The sequence below is a fragment of the Rattus rattus genome, chromosome Y (genome assembly GCF_011064425.1).
Source record: "Rattus rattus isolate New Zealand chromosome Y, Rrattus_CSIRO_v1, whole genome shotgun sequence".
In the NCBI taxonomy this organism is placed as follows: Eukaryota; Metazoa; Chordata; class Mammalia; order Rodentia; family Muridae; genus Rattus; species Rattus rattus.
Genome location: NC_046173.1, coordinates 1,749,587 through 1,765,561, shown reverse-complemented (window position 1 = coordinate 1,765,561; position 15,975 = coordinate 1,749,587). Strand labels below are relative to the sequence as shown.

At 39.7% G+C, this 15,975-nt stretch overlaps 1 protein-coding gene and 1 pseudogene across 1 annotated transcript in view; one reads left to right on the top strand and one right to left on the bottom strand.

Annotated features, from left to right (window-relative positions):
* The window catches only part of LOC116889609 (lysine-specific demethylase 5D-like), a 103,369-nt gene that overhangs the window by 64,609 nt on the left and 22,785 nt on the right, over window positions 1–15,975 (top strand). Inside the window, 3 exon segments of the mRNA XM_032890537.1 lie at window positions 12,521–12,702; window positions 12,790–12,865; window positions 12,867–12,953. Coding sequence (XP_032746428.1) covers window positions 12,521–12,702; window positions 12,790–12,865; window positions 12,867–12,953 — 345 coding nt within the window.
* LOC116889606 lies at window positions 287–789 on the bottom strand (annotated as a pseudogene).

Genomic DNA, 15,975 nt, shown 5'->3' with positions numbered 1-15,975 from the left:
TAAGCATTCTCCTTTCTTACACACTACACATCTTTACACACATTTTGGTCTCCTCCCTCCCACCCCCCAAAAAAAGGAGCAGGACCTTTATTACGACCAGAGGGAAATCAGTATCCAAACCAAGTAGGAATCTCAAGCTGTAAATTACAGCAAGCGGGAGTGTTGGCATAGGTAGGAGCAGAGGCCAGTATCATGAGATTACCTATCACAGGGCTTTGCTGAGGTGCTCCTGCGATGGTGTAGGCTCACCAGTGAGATCAGCTGACAGTAAGTAGGTTAGCTGCTGCTAGTGGAACTGGTGCTGCTGCTGGTGTTGCTGCTGCAGGTGCATGCTGCTGCTACTGCTGCTGCTGTTCTGCTGTAGTGGGTATCCAGTGGGGATGTCCACAGGCTGTAAAAAATGCTTTTCTGGCTCTTGGAGGACGGTGTGCAGCTCTAGCCCAGTCTTGTCCGTATATGATAGTGTGTGTTGTTGTCCCATTGCATAGATTGTACAGTTTTGTTGAGGCAACTTCACGCTGCAAAGTATAACTCCTCTGTGGCACTTTAACCCTTTAGCGATGGGCTGATATTTATAGTTTGGGTATTTCTCTCTGTGTAGGTTCTTCAGTCTCTGCGCTTCCTGGAAAAAGGGCCTTTTTTCGGCTTCTGTAAGGCTTTTCCATTGATATCCCAGCTGCTTGCTGATCTCTGAATTCTGCATGCTGGGATTCTGTTGAACTCAACTTGCCTCTCTCCACGGGACCACACCATAAATGCATTCATGGGGCGCTTGACATGGCCCTCCATGCTCTCTAGACAACTGTCACCGCTCCCAATGCTGTCCCTTCTCTAGAGATTAATATGTCCTGAGGCTGTAGGGCTGAACACTAAAAATGAAGATCTGAAATGCTGAATGTGGTGGAAGAATTAGGATTGCAACCAGGAAGTCAGAGATGGGCTGAGAGAGACAGAGATAGAGACAGAAACAGAGAGACAGAGACAGACAGAGACAGAAGTCAAGATATAAAGTGTAAGGGGTAAAAGCTAGTATCCGAACTGTGTTTGTAACAAAGATTTTAGTATTTAAAGTGTGTAAGAAAATATTCATCCCTCCTCCCTCAGGACCTCCCTAGTCCAGCCCAACTAATCTACTTTGAAGCCACCACACAAACCTACGTATTTTCAACCAAAACCCCTGTGGTTTGTGAATGTAGAGACTGCACTTTTATTTACTACTTTTACAACCACATATTTATACTGTGAGAAGGTAACATTGGATGTTGCACATTTCTAATTTATGAAGTAGAACATCTTTTTTGCATTATTTTGTTTATTATGAAGGCCAAAAGTTTTCATTTGGTTGTTTCATTTGTGGCTGTTTAAGATTATTCACTTTATGTTGCCTAGAGAACTAAATAGGTGTTCACACAATTTCATTTGCATAATTCACATAGGTGTGAATATGTCCAGTGTACTTGGTCATTCTTAATCTGGTCAATAATAGTTTGAAATATAAGTGATTTTATAGGGGGTTTTGTTGTTTTGTGGGAGTTTTTAGAACTCTTCAACCATCTTTTTACAATGAGAACCAAGTCATTGTTATAGTTCTTACTTCTGTATACTCACACTTTAAATAGATCTGAGAGAGAGAGAGAGAGAGAGAGAGAGAGAGAGAGAGAAAATGTTTTCATCTTTAACTGTAAAGTGTCCTGCTCAGTTTTTAATCCATTGTAATTATGGATTGTTTAAATGCATTTTTATTTTCTAATTTTCTAATACATTGTCTTTATATTTACTTTTTATGTACATTCCTATTTCTTATCTCTTAAAATTTTTTCATAGTTTATTCTGATCCTAATTCTATCCTGCAAGCTATTTTGTTCTGTTCTCTCTCTCTCTCTCTCTCTCTCTCTCTCTCTCTCTCACACAGACACACAGACACACACAGACACACACACACACACACACACACACACACACACACACACACAACTAAAATATAAAACCAGAAACCACAATGGACACACCAAACACCAATAAACGGAATGCCCAAGAAAAAGATATTGAGACAGCAATTCTAGAGAAATAGCATTCAGTTCATTTTGTGTTAGTCAATTACTCCAGGGCTTAAGGCCTGCTGTAAAATGTGATTTATATACACAGTAAGACGTCAGTTGGGAAAATTAACTTTTCCTTGGTCTGTGGGTATGAATTATAGATAACTTCTTCCTTGGAATATTCTGCATCCACTTCTCTCTCACTGTTGGGATTCACTGGCCCGAAGATGAGTGGACCCTATTTGTGTTGTCACATCTTTGGAATTCATATGTGCATCATTCTTCATGTATCAGGAAAACACAGTCTATCTATGAGGTTCTTAGAATCTTTCTACATTCTCTTCCAATAGCTTCCTAAGCACTATGGAAAATATTTTGAGGAAGGTAAAGACTTTTGACTCTCAAATTGCTTTTTGTATATTGTTTAGATATAGTTCTCAGTTTTTGTTCCTATTTAGTAGAAGAGGACTTTTACCATGAAGGTGTGTTGGATTTGTCAAAGGCTTTGTACTACATCTCATGAGATGATCATGTGGTTGTTGTCTTTCAGATTGTTTATGTGGGGTGTTAAGTTTATTGATTTACATGTGTTGTACTATTCCTACATCTCTATCATGAAGTGAACTTGATCATGTATAATCTTTCTGATGTTTTGTTGAATTTGGTTTACAAGTATTTTATTGATTATTTTGCTCATAGTACCATTTGATTTATTTCATTGGGGAATGTCTTTTTGAAGTTTTTGTATTAGGGTAATGGTGGCTTCATAAAAATATGAAGGTTTTAAAAGGTTTTTAAAGGTAATTTGAGGTATATTTGTGTTGATTATCATTTAAGGTCTGGTAGACTTCTGGGCTGACTACTTCTCAGCTTTTTTTTGTTGGGAGACTTAATTACTCCTTTTTTTTCACTAGGGTTATTTGTGTCTTATAAGTTGCTTTCTTGATCATACTTTAACAGGCTGTTACTATATCAAAAAATTCATACATTTCTTTTAGATTTTTGTACTTGATAAAATAAAGATTTTAAAGCATGTCGTCATGGTTCTCTGGGTTTCCTTGGGTATCTGGGGTGGTGTCCTCATTTTCATCCCTAATTTTGGGTCTTCTGTCTCCATCTCTTAATAATTTGACAAAGTATTGATAATCTGGTTGATTTTCTCAAAAAAAAAAACTTTTATTTCACTGATTTTTAAAATAGTCTCTCTTGTTATTTCTATCTCATTGACTGCAGTCTTTGATTTATTTTTACTCTCTAGAGTTTTGGGGTATTATTGCAAATAGGAGATCTTCAATTTATTATGTTGGCATTTAGTGCTGTGAATTCGCCTCTTAGAACTACCTTCATTCTGTCCCATGGATTTGGTTATATTCTCTTTCTATTTTCATTCATTAGTGATTGGTTTGGTTTCCATTAGTTTCTAAGGTTTCTGTGTTTTCTGTTTTTCATATCCTACTTTAATCTGTGGTGATCTGATAGTATACAGAAGGTTACTTTAGTTTTCACTTACTTTGTACCCAAGAATACTTTCACTTGTTGAGAAAGCTCTATGTACTTCTGGGAAGAAAGAATGTTCTTCTGTGTCAGGTCCATTTGATTTATGACATTATTTAGCTCTATTTAGTTTGTTGTTTTGTTTTTTGTTTTTGTTTTTTCATCTGAATGATGTATTCATTGGTCAGAGTGGGGTATTGAAGTCTCCCACTATCACCATGTAGGGGCCAATATATGATTTTAGCAGTAGTATTGATTCTTTTATGGATGTGGATGTCCTTGTGTTTCCTGAATAAATGTTTAGAGTTTTAGTACCCTCTTGCTGGATATTTTTTCTGTGGATGAATATGTATGAAGTCTGTTTTGTCATATATTAAATTGGTTATACCTGCTTGCTTTTTGTGTGTGTTTCATGGAAATTTTTATTTCTGATCTCTTACTCTGATTTTATGTCTGTCTTTGGTGAGGTGTGTTTCTTCAATGCATCAAAAATATGGATCTGGTTTTCTAACTTGCTCTCTTTTTTTAGTCTGTGTCTAAAGGAATTGAAAAATTTAAATCATTGATATTGATAATTATCAATGAATAGAGTTTAACAATTTCTGGGGTTTTGTTAAGGTTCTCCCCCCGCCCCCGCCCTGGACTTGTTCTGAGATGATTTATTCCTTTTGACCTTTTTGATGTTAACATCTTCCAACTGAAGTTCTCCTTCAGGTATCCTATGCAGAGTTAGCCTGGTAGATAGGAATGAGTTAAAGTTAGTTTTATTGTTGAATGGTTTCTTTCACCATCTGTTGTCATTGATAGTTTTGCTAGACTTTGGGTTCTTCTATTCCCTTGCTTTTAGATTTTCCATTGAAAAATCCAGGGTCATTGTTATTATTATTTACTGTTATAGTTGTTATTGTTATTATTTATTGAGTTATATTTACTTTACATACTGATTGCAGCTTTTCTTTCCTTCTCTCCTCCTAGTACCTCCTTCTCACCTTCCTCATTACCCATCCATTCCTCCTTCCCTTCTCAGAAAAGGGAAGACCTCCCATGGGTATGAGCCAGCCAGGGCATATTAAGTTGTGATAGGACTAAATAGATCTTCCTTTTCCTATTGTGGTTAGCCAAAGCAGCTCAGGTAGGGGAAAGGGATCCAAAAGCAGACAGCCCCTGCTACTGCCATTAGAGTTCTAACATAAATACCAACATGTACAAGTGTTAAATATATGTTGGGGGCCTAGGTCCATCCCATCATGCTGTCTGGATGGCAGTTCAGTTACTATGAGCTCATATGGGACCATAGTGGTTAGTTGATTCTGTACGTTTTCTTATGATATATCCTTGCCCCCTCTGGCTCTATCAATCCTTGCTCCACCTCTTCTACAGGATTTCCTCAAGTTCCATTTAATATTTTGCTGTTGGTCTCTACATTAGTTTCTGTTGCCTGTAATTTTAAAAAACATGCTATGCTACTACTGCCTTTGCCTGGGAGTTGCAGCCATGCTCTGTGCCTTCCGTTGCCCTTTGTTCTTCATGGAACAAAGTTTTATTACTTTAGAATTTGCCTGCTAGCAGCACAATTGCTGGACTCAAATAATTACCGCCAACCTCCTTGGCCAACTGCCACTAGTGGTGGCTGCTGGTTTTAGCTGCTCCAAGATCTTACATAATTGTTGCATGCTTCCCATTCCAAAGAATGACCAAAAAAAGCCCCTTCTCTTTCCATGTGTCTTCCTTTTCCCCCTGGGACCTGGAAGTCCCACTTGTCCCTTCCCCCAAGCAATTGACTCCCAGCCTCCTTTATTGACCGAATCAAGAAACAATTAGGGAATCAGAACTTAGCATCAGCATCTCTCCCTACAACTCACCTTTTCTGTCAAAAACAAAAACAAACAAACAAAAACCCTCTTCTTCCAGATATAAATTGAACAAAACCATAACAGTTAAGTAAATTACATAGTAGGAGGTACAAATGACATCCAATCCTTCAATTTGTCAATTAGACAAAGTACTCTACCAATTCCTACTGAAAGATTTATGATTCTATCCTAAATTATGTTTAGATATTTAATCCGAGATTGCCACCTGAAAACCAGGTCATGTCTCTCTCAATGTTAAATAACTTGAGTTTGATAATGACACTAAAACTAGTCCTTAACCCCTTCAGAAATCTGAGTATGACTTAAGAATTGCCTGAAAATAGAGCAAGCACAAAACATAGCTTGCTCAACAATCACTTTGTAGAGACAGTTGACTTTCAGGACAGGCTCTCCCTCCCATCCTCCACCCCCCAATTTTTAAAAACCTAGGAGCATCTGTCTTCAGCCTTCTGGCCAAGGATCATTTTTCTGACAGACTTATAAAGCAGAATTATTTGAACCATTGACAGCATCTGCTGTCACCTGAGTGTTTTTTTTTGTTTGTTTTTGTTTTTTTTTTTCTTTTTTTCAGAGCTGGGGACTGAACCCAGGGCCTTGCGCTTGCTAGGCAAGTGCTCTACCGCTGAGCTAAATCCCCAACCCCGTCACCTGAGTTTTTTATCTTAGCCATTCTGACTGGTGTGAGGTAGAATCTCAGGATTGTTTTGATTTGCATTTCCCTGCTGACTAAGGATGTTGAACATTGCTTTTGATTCTTCTCAGCCATTCGATATGGCCATTCGATATTCATAGCCTCAGCTATGAATTCTTTGTTTAGCTCTGTATCCCATTTTTTTTTCTTTTTTCTTTTTTCGGAGCTGGGGACGGAACCCAGGGCCTTGCGTTTGCTAGGCAAGCGCTCTACCACTGAGCTAAATCCCCAACCCCTCTGAACCCCATTTTTAATAGGGTTATTTGGCTCTCTGGAGTCTAACTTGTGAGTTCTTTGTATATTTTGATAATAGCCCTCTACCAGATGTAGGATGGGTAAAGATCTTTTCCCAATCTGTTGGTTGCCCTTTTGTCCTAATGACAGTGTCCTTTGCCTTACAGAAGCTTTACAGTTTTATGAGGTCCAATTTGTCAGTTCTTGATCTTGATCTTAGGTGTTTTGTTCAGGAAATTTTCCTTACTGCCCATGTGTTCGAGACTTTTTCTTCTATTAGTTTGAGTGTATCTGGTTTGATGTGGAGGTCCTTGATCCACTTGGATTCAAGCTTTGTACAGGGTGATAAGAATGGATCAATTAGCATTCCTCTACATGCTGACCTCCAGTTGAATCAGCACAATTTGTTGAAAATTCTATCTTTTTTCCACTGTATGATTGTCAAAGATCAAGTGACCATAGGTGTGTGGGTTCATTTCTGGGTCTTCATTTCTATTCCACTGATCTATCTGTCTGTCTCTGTACCAGTAACATACAGTTTTTATCACTATTGCTCTGTAATACAGCTTGAGTTCAGGGATGGTGCTTCTCTAAGAAGTTCTTTTATTGTTGAGGATAGTTTTTGGTTTTTGTTATTCCAAATGAATTTGCAAATTGCTCATTCTAACTCTATAAAGAATTGAATAAGAATTTTGATGGGAATTGCATTGAAACTGTAGATTGCATTTGGCAAAATGGTCATTGTTACTATATTAATCCTGCTAATCCATGAGCATGGAGGTCTTTCCATCCTCTGAGATCAACTTCAATTTCTTTCTTCAGAGAATTGAAGTTCTTGTCATACAGATCTTACACTTGCTTGGTTAGAGTCACACCGAGATATTTTATATTATTTGTGATTGTTGTGAAGGGTGTCATTTTCCTAATTTCTTTCTCAGTCAGTTGGGAGGTCTTTGAGACCAGCTCTTCTGCTAGTAGGCAAATTGCAAGTAATAAAGCTGATTGAGTGTTTTTGATCCTTGGAGTAGAGTTAGGTATAGAGAGATGCTGAGTCGTTTCTGGCAGCTTAGCTCAGCCAAGAGGGAGGAACAAAAGGGAACCTCAGGGGTAAGAGCACTGGCAAGAGCTCCAGGGTCATAGCTCCTGAGAAAGGCAGTATCATAATTTAAAACTACCCACAAGTTTCCATTGGTTACCAGGCAAAGCCTCTTTGGCAACAGTTATGCTTGGCTCCATTCTGCAAGAATAGTAGGATATCATTTTTTCTTTTTTTTATTAACTTGAGTATTTCTTATTTACATTTCGAATATTATTCCCTTTCCTGGTTTCCAGGCCAACATCCCCCCAACCCCCCCCTTCTTTATGGGTGTTCTCCTCCCCATCCTCCCCCCATTGCCGCCCTCCCCCCAACAATCACGTTCACTGGGGGTTCACTCTTAGCAGGACCCAGGGCTTCCCCTTCCACTGGTGATCTTACTAGGATATTCATTGCTACCTATGAGGTCAGAGTCAGGGTCAGTCCATGTATAGTCTTTAGGTAGTGGCTTAGTCCTTGGAAGCTCTGGTTGGTTGGCATTATTGTTCATATGGGGTCTCGAGCCCCTTCAAGCTCTTCAGTCCTTTCTCCAATTTCTTCAACGGGGTCCATTCTCAGTTCAGTGGTTTGCTGCTGGCATTCACCTATGTATTTGCTGTATTCTGGGTGTGTCTCTCAGGAGAGATCTACATCCGGCTCCTGTCGGCCTGCACTTCTTTGCTTCATCCATCTTGTCTAATTGGGTGGCTGTATATGTATGGGCCACATGTGGGGCAGGCTCTGAATGGGTGTTCCTTCTGTGTCTGTTTTAATCTTTGCCACTCTATTCCCTGCCAAGGGTATTCTTGTTCCCCTTTTAAAGAAGGAGTAAAGCATTCACATTTTGATCATCGTCTTGAGTTTCATGTGTTCTATGCATCTAGGGTAATTTGAGCATGTGGGCTAATATCCACTTATCAATGAGTGCACACTATGTGTGTTTTTCTGTGATTGGGTTACCTCACTCAGGATGATATTTTCCAGTCCAACCATTTGCCTATGAATTTCATAAAGTCATTGTTTTTGACAGCTGAGTAACATTCCATTGTGTAGATGTACCACATTTTCTGTATCCATTCCTCTGTTGAAGGGCATCTGGGTTCTTTCCAGCTTCTGGCTATTATAAAGAAGGCTGCTGTGAGCATAGTGGAGCATGTGTCTTTTTTATATGTTGGGGAATCTTTTGAATATATGCCCAAGAGAGGTATAGCTGGATCCTCAGGTAGTTCAATGTCCATTTTCTGAGGAACCTTCAGACTGATTTTTTGAATGGATTTGTACCAGACTGCAAATCCCACCAACAATGGAGGTGTTCCTCTTTCTCCACATCCTTGCCAGCATTTGGAGTCACCTGAGTTTTTGATCTTAGCCATTCTCACTGGTGTGAGGTGAAATCTCAGGGTTGTTTTGATTTGCATTTCCCTTATGACTAAAGATGTTGAACATTTCTTTAGGTGTTTCTCAGCCATTCTGCATTCCTCAGCTGTGAATTCTTTGTTTAGCTCTGAACCCCAATTTTTTCATAGGGTTATTTGTCTCCCTGCGGTCTAACTTCTTGAGTTCTTTGTATATTTTGGATATAAGGCCTCTATCTGTTGTAGGATTGATAAAGATCTTTTCCCAATCTGTTGGTTGCTGTTTTGTCCTAAGCACAGTGTCCTTTGCCTTACTGAAGCTTTGCAGTTTTATGAGATCCCATTTGTCTATTCTTAATCTTAGAGCATAAGCCTTTGGTGTTTTGTTCAGGAAAATTTTCCTAGTACCCATGTGTTTGAGACTTGTCCCCACTTTTCTTCTATTAGTTTGAGGTATCTGGTTTGATGTGGGAGGTCCTTGATCCACTGGACTTAAGCTTTGTACAGGGTGATAAGCATGGATCGATCTGCATTCTTCTACATGTTGACCTCCAGTTGAACCAGCACCATTTGCTGAAAAATGCTATCTTTTTCCATTTGATGGTTTTTTGCTCCTTTTGTAAAATCAAGTGACCATAGGTGTGGGGTTCTTTTCTGGGTCTTCAATTCTGTTCCATTGGTCTATCTGTCTGTCTCTGTACCAATACCATGCAGTTTTTATCACTATTGCTCTGTAATACTGCTTGAATTCAGGGATAGTGATTCCCCCTGAAGTCCTTTTATTGTTGAGGATAGTTTTAGCTATCCTGGGTTTTTTGTTATTCCAGATGAATTTGCAAATTGTTCTGTCTAACTCTTTGAAGAATTGGATTGGTATTTTGATGGGAATTGCATTGAATCTGTAGATCGCTTTTGGTAAAAATGGCCATTTTTTACTATATTAATCCTGCCAATCCATGAGCATGGGAGATCTTTCCATCTTCTGAGGTCTTCTTCAATTTCTTTCTTCAGAGACTTGAAGTTCTTATTGTACAGATCTTTTACTTGCTTGGTTAAAGTCACACCGAGGTACTTTATATTATTTGGGACTACTATGAAGGGTGTCGTTTCCCTGATTTCTTTCTCGGCTTGTTTCTCTTTTGTGTAGAGGAAGACTACTGATTTATTTGAGTTAATTTTATACCCAGCCACTTTGCTGAAGTTGTTTATCAGCTTTAGTAGTTCTCTGGTGGAACTTTTGGGATCACTTAAATATACTATCATATCATCTGCAAATAGTGACTTCTTCTTTTCCAATCCGTATCCCCTTGATCTTCTTTTGTTGTCTGATTGCTCTGGCTAGAACTTCAAGAACTATATTGAATAAGTAGGGAGAGAGTGGAGGAAAGCTACACCCTAGAAAAAGCAAGAAACTAATTGTCTTGGCAATAAAACAAAGAGAAGAAAAGCACACAAACATAACCTCACATCCAAATATGAATATAACAGGAAGCAATAATCACCATTCCTTAATATCTCTCAACAACAATGGCCTCAACTCCCCAATAAAAAGACATAGATTAACAAACTGGATACACAATGAGGACCCTGCATTCTGCTGCCTACAGGAAACACACCTCAGAGACAAAGACAGACACTACCTCACAGTGAAAGGCGGGAAAACAACTTTCCAAGCAAATGGTCTGAAGAAGCAAGCTGGAGTAGCCATTCTAATATCAAATAAAATCAATTTTCAACTAGAAGTCATCAAAAAAGATAAGGAAGGACACTTCATATTCATCAAAGGAAAAATCCACCTAGATGAACTCTCAATCCTAAATATCTATGGTCCAAATACAAGGGCACCTGCATACATAAAAGAAACCTTACTAAAGCTCAAAACACACATTGCACCTCACACAATAATAGTAGGAGATTTCAACACCCCACTCTCATTAATGGACAGATCATGGAAACAGAAATTAAACAGAGACGTAGACAAAGAGAAGTCATGAACCAAATGGACTTAACAGATATTTATAGAACATTCTATCCTAAAGCAAAAGGATATACCTTCTTCTCTCCACCTCATGGTACTTTCTCCAAAATTGACCATATATTGGTCATAAACAGACCTCAACAGATACAGAAAGATAGAAATAATCCCATGTGTCTTATCAGACCACCACGGGCTAAAGCTGGTCTTCAATTACAATGAGGTTAGAACGCCCACATATACGTGGAAATTGAACAATGCTCTACTCAATGATAACAAGGTCAATGAAGAAATAAAGAAAGAAATTAAAGACTTCTTAGAATTTAATGAAAATGAAGGTACAACATACCCAAACTTATTGGACACAATGAAAGCTATGCTAAGAGGAAAACTCATAGCGCTGAGTGCCTGCAGAAAGAATCAGGAGACAGCATATGTCAGCAGCTTGACAGCACACCTAAAAGCTCTAGAACAAAAAGAAGCAAATACACTCAGGAGGAGTAAAAGGCAGGAAATAATCAAACTCAGAGCTGAAATCAACCAAGTAGAAAGAAAAGGACTATACAAAGAATCAACAGAACAAAAGTTGGTTCTTTGAGAAAATCAACAAGATAGATAAACCATTAGCCAGTCTAACGAGAGGGACACAGAGAGTGTGTCCAAATTAACAAAATCAGAAATGAAAAGGGAGACATAACCACAGAAATTTAAAAAATCATCAGATCCTACTACAAAAGCCTATATTCAACAAAACTTGAAAAATCTGCAGGAAATGGACAGTTTCTAGACAGATACCAGGTACGAGTTAAATCAGGAACAGATAAACCATTTAAACAACCCCATAACTCCTAAAAAAATAGAAGCAGTCATTAAAGGTCTCCCAACCAAAATGAGCTCTGGTTCAGACGGGTTTAGTGCAGAATTCTATCAGACCTTCATAGAAGACCTCATACCAATACTATCCAAACTATTCCACAAAATTGAAACAGATGGAGCACTACCGAATTCCTTTTATGAAGCCACAATTACTCTTATACCTAAACCACACAAAGACCCAACAAAGAAAGAGAACTTCAGACCAATTTCCCTTATGAATATCGACGCAAAAATACTCGATAAAATTCTGGCAAACCAAATCCAAGAAGTACATCAAAACAATCATCCACCATGACCAAGTAGGCTTCATCCCAGGCATGCAGGGATGGTTTAATATACAGAAAACCATCAACGTGGTCCATTATATAAACAAACTGAAAGAACAAAACCACATGATCATTTCATTAGATGCTGAGAAAGCATTTGACAAAATTCAACACCCCTTCATGATAAATGTCCATTTCTAGTTTCAGGAATAGGCTCCCTCTCGTGGCTTAAGTCTTATATTGGACCAATTATTGGTTGGTCCTTTCCTCAGTTTCTGCTCCATCTTTTATTCCTGTACATCTTATATTTATGTTGACTTTAAATTCAGTTAGAGTATCTTACACAAAAAAGGCAAAAGGCAAATGAGATAAAATAGCTTAATATTAACAATTAAAAAGAGTTCTTACTGGGTCATATAAACTTCTTCATTTACATTATGATTTTTAAAATAATTATTTTTGTTTTGTAGAAAAGAAAAATTATACTCAGAAGTCATACATACACCTCCTATGCAATTACAAATTATGGGGTGCATTATATTCTAAGAACATACTTATTTTTTCTTTGTAAATCTGGATCATTTTACTTTTCTTAGTCCAGTCTTACTCCCTACCTATAAAGTAACTTTGTGACTCCACAGGAGTATGCTGCCAGTGGTTGGAATCTCAATGTGATGCCAGTTCTGGATCAATCTGTTCTCTGCCACATCAATGCAGACATCTCAGGCATGAAAGTGCCTTGGTTATATGTGGGCATGGTGTTTTCAGCATTTTGTTGGCATATTGAGGATCACTGGAGTTACTCCATTAACTACCTGCACTGGTGAGTAAGACACAATATTTTGAATATATGAAGACACCTTCTATATACAATAATGCATCTAAACTTTGTATCTCTTCTCTCTGGCAGGGGTGAACCAAAGACCTGGTATGGAGTACCTTCTCTAGCAGCAGAACATTTGGAGGATGTTATGAAGACACTTACAATCCGAGTTGTTTGACAGCCAGCCTGACCTCCTACACCAACTTGTCACTTTGATGAATCCCAACACTCTCATGTCACATGGAGTGCCAGTGAGTACCTGGAAATGAGGCTGAGGGGAAAATGCCCTTTCAGAACACACACACACACACACACACACACACACACACACACACACACACACACACACACACACACACACACACACAGGAATTGTCATTCTGCATTAAGACCATCACATATGTAGCTTTCAAATGCTCTTTCAAATAGAGAAATAAAAAAAGAAATAGGATTGTGTAACAGCATAAAACAATCTAAAAACCTTGTCTAGAACCAGGTTTGCATTAACATTGCCGAGCATAAATTCTTTTATTATTTTTTTTTTTTTTATTTTTACACTCCAGTATTTATTCCTCTCCCACTCTACCCTCCAACCATTTTACATTCCATACATCCTTTCTGTCCCTCCCTTCCTCCCACTCCCGAAGACCCTCATCCCAACTTCCATCTCCACAAGGATGTCCCCATCCCTCCCTACCCCACCAGACTTCTAAACTTGCTGGGGCCTCCAGTCTCTTGAGGGTTAGGTGCCTCTTCTCTGTCTGAACCCAGGCCCACAAGTCCTCTGCTGTATTCGTGTTGGAGACCTCATGAAAGCTGGTGAATGCTGCCTGGTTGGTGATCCAGTGTCTAAGACATCAAGGGGTCCAGGTTAATGAGACTGCTGGTCCTCCCACATGGTGGCCCTCCTCCTCAGCCTCCCCAGCTTTTCCTAATTCAGCCAGAGGGGGTCAGCAGCTTCTGCTCATTGGTTGGGTGCACATATCTGTATCTGACTCTCAGCTGCTTGTTGGGTCTTTTTGAGGGCAGACATGATAGGTCTCTTTTTGTGAACCCCATAGCCTCAGTAATGGTGTCAGGTCTCTGGGCCTCCTCTGAGCTGGATCCCCTTGGGCCTTTCCTGGATCTTTCTCCATCCCTGCATTTCTTTCAGACAGGAAGTATTATGGGCCAGAACTTTGGCTGTGGGATGGCAACCCCATCCCCTCACTTGATGACCTGTCTTTCTGATGGAGGTAGATTCTAAAAGTTCCCTCTCCCCACTCTATGGCCTTTCATCTAGGATACCCCCTTTGAGTTCTGAAAGTTTCTCACTTTCCCAGGTCTCTGATACATTCTAGAGGATCTTCCCAAACTTCTTCCTCCCAAGATTGCCTGTTTCCATTCTTTCTGCTGGCCCTCAGGGCCTCAGTTCTTATCCCCACATACTACCAAATCATGTTTCCTCCCCCAGCCCCATTCCCTTCCCCACTCCTGCCCTCCCCTCCCTCCCTCCCTCCCTCCCTCCCTCCCTCCTCCCTTGTGGTTGCTTTGTCTCCCTCCCAAGTGGATCCAGGCCTCCCACTTGGGCCCCTTCAAATTGTTGGACTTTTGAGTTCTATGGAGGTGTGTCTTGGGTATTCTGTACTTTTTTTTTTGGCAATATCCACTTATTAGTGAGAACATACTGTGCATGTCCTTTTTTGATTTGAGTTAGCTTAGTTAGAATGATATTCTCTAGTTTCATCCATTTGCCTGCAAAACTGAGGATATCCATGTTCTTAATAGCTCATTTATAAATGAACCACATTTTCTGTAACCATTCTGTTGTGGGTCATTTGGGTTGTTTCCAGCTTCTGCCTATCACAAACAAGGCTGCTAATGAACATAGTGGAACATGTGCCCTGTTGCATGGTGTGGCATCTTTGGTGTATATTCCCAAGAGTGGTATTTCTGGGTCTATAGGTAGGTCTATTTTCAATTTTCTGGGGAAACTCTAAAATGATTTCCAGAGTGGTTGTACCAATTTGCAATGCTACCAGCAATGGAGGAGTGTTCCTCTTTCTCCACATCCTCACTAACATGTGTTGTCACCTGAGGTTTTGATCTTAGCCATTCTGACTGCTGTGAGGTAAAATCTCAGGGTCATTTGATTTGAATTTCCCTGAGAACTAAGGACTTTGAACATTTCTTTAAGTCTTTCTCAGGTATCTAAGATTCTTCTCTTTGTAATTAACTGTTTAGTTCTACACCCGAGTTTTTTTTTTCTCCATCTTTATTAAATTAGGTATTTCTTATTTACATTTCAATTGTTATTACCTTTCCCGGCTTCCAGGCCAACATGCCCCTAGCCCCTCCCCTTCCCCTTCGATATGGGTGTTCTCCTCCCCATCTCCCCATTACCGCCTCCCCCCAACAATCAATGCTCACTGGGGGTTCACTTTAGCAGGACCCAGGGGCTTCCCATCCACTGGTGCTCTTACTAGGATATTCATTGCTACCCATGAGGTCAGAGTCCAGGGTCAGTCCATGCATAGCCTTTGGGTAGTGGCTTAGTCCCTGGAAGCTCTGGTTGCTTGGCATTGTTGTTCATATGGGGGTCTCGAGCCCCTGCAAGCTCTTCCAGTCCTTTCTCTGATTCCTACAATGGGGGTCCCATTCTCAGTTCAGTGGTTTGCTGCTGGCATTCACCCATGTATTTGCTGTATTCTGGGTGTCTCCCTCAGGAGAGATCTACATCCGGGTTCCTGTTTACCTGCACCTTTTTGTTTGATCCATCTTGTTAATTGGGTGGCTGTATATGTATGGGCCACATGTGGGCAGGCTCTGAATGGGTGTTCCTTCTGTGTCTGTTCTAAACTTTTGCCTCCTTATTCCCCTTTTTTTTTGCCAAGGGTATTCTAGTTTCCCTTTTAAAGAAGGAGGGAAGTATTTGCATTTTGGTCATCCTTGTCTTGAGTTTCACGTGTTCTAAGCATCCAGGTAATTCAGCATTAGGGCCAATATCCACTTATCAATAAGTGCATACCATGTGTGTTTTTCTGTGATTGGGTTACCTCACTCAGGATGATATTTTCCAGTTCCAACCATTTGCCTACGAATTTCATAAAGTCATTGTTTTTGATGGCTGAGTAATATTCCATTGTGTAATGTACCACATTTTCTGTATCCATTCCTCTGTTGAAGGGATCTGGGTTCTTTCCAGCTTCTGGCTATTATGAATAAGGCTGCGATGAACATAGTGGAGCACGTGTCTTTTTTATATGTTGGGGCATCTTTTGGGTATATGCCCAA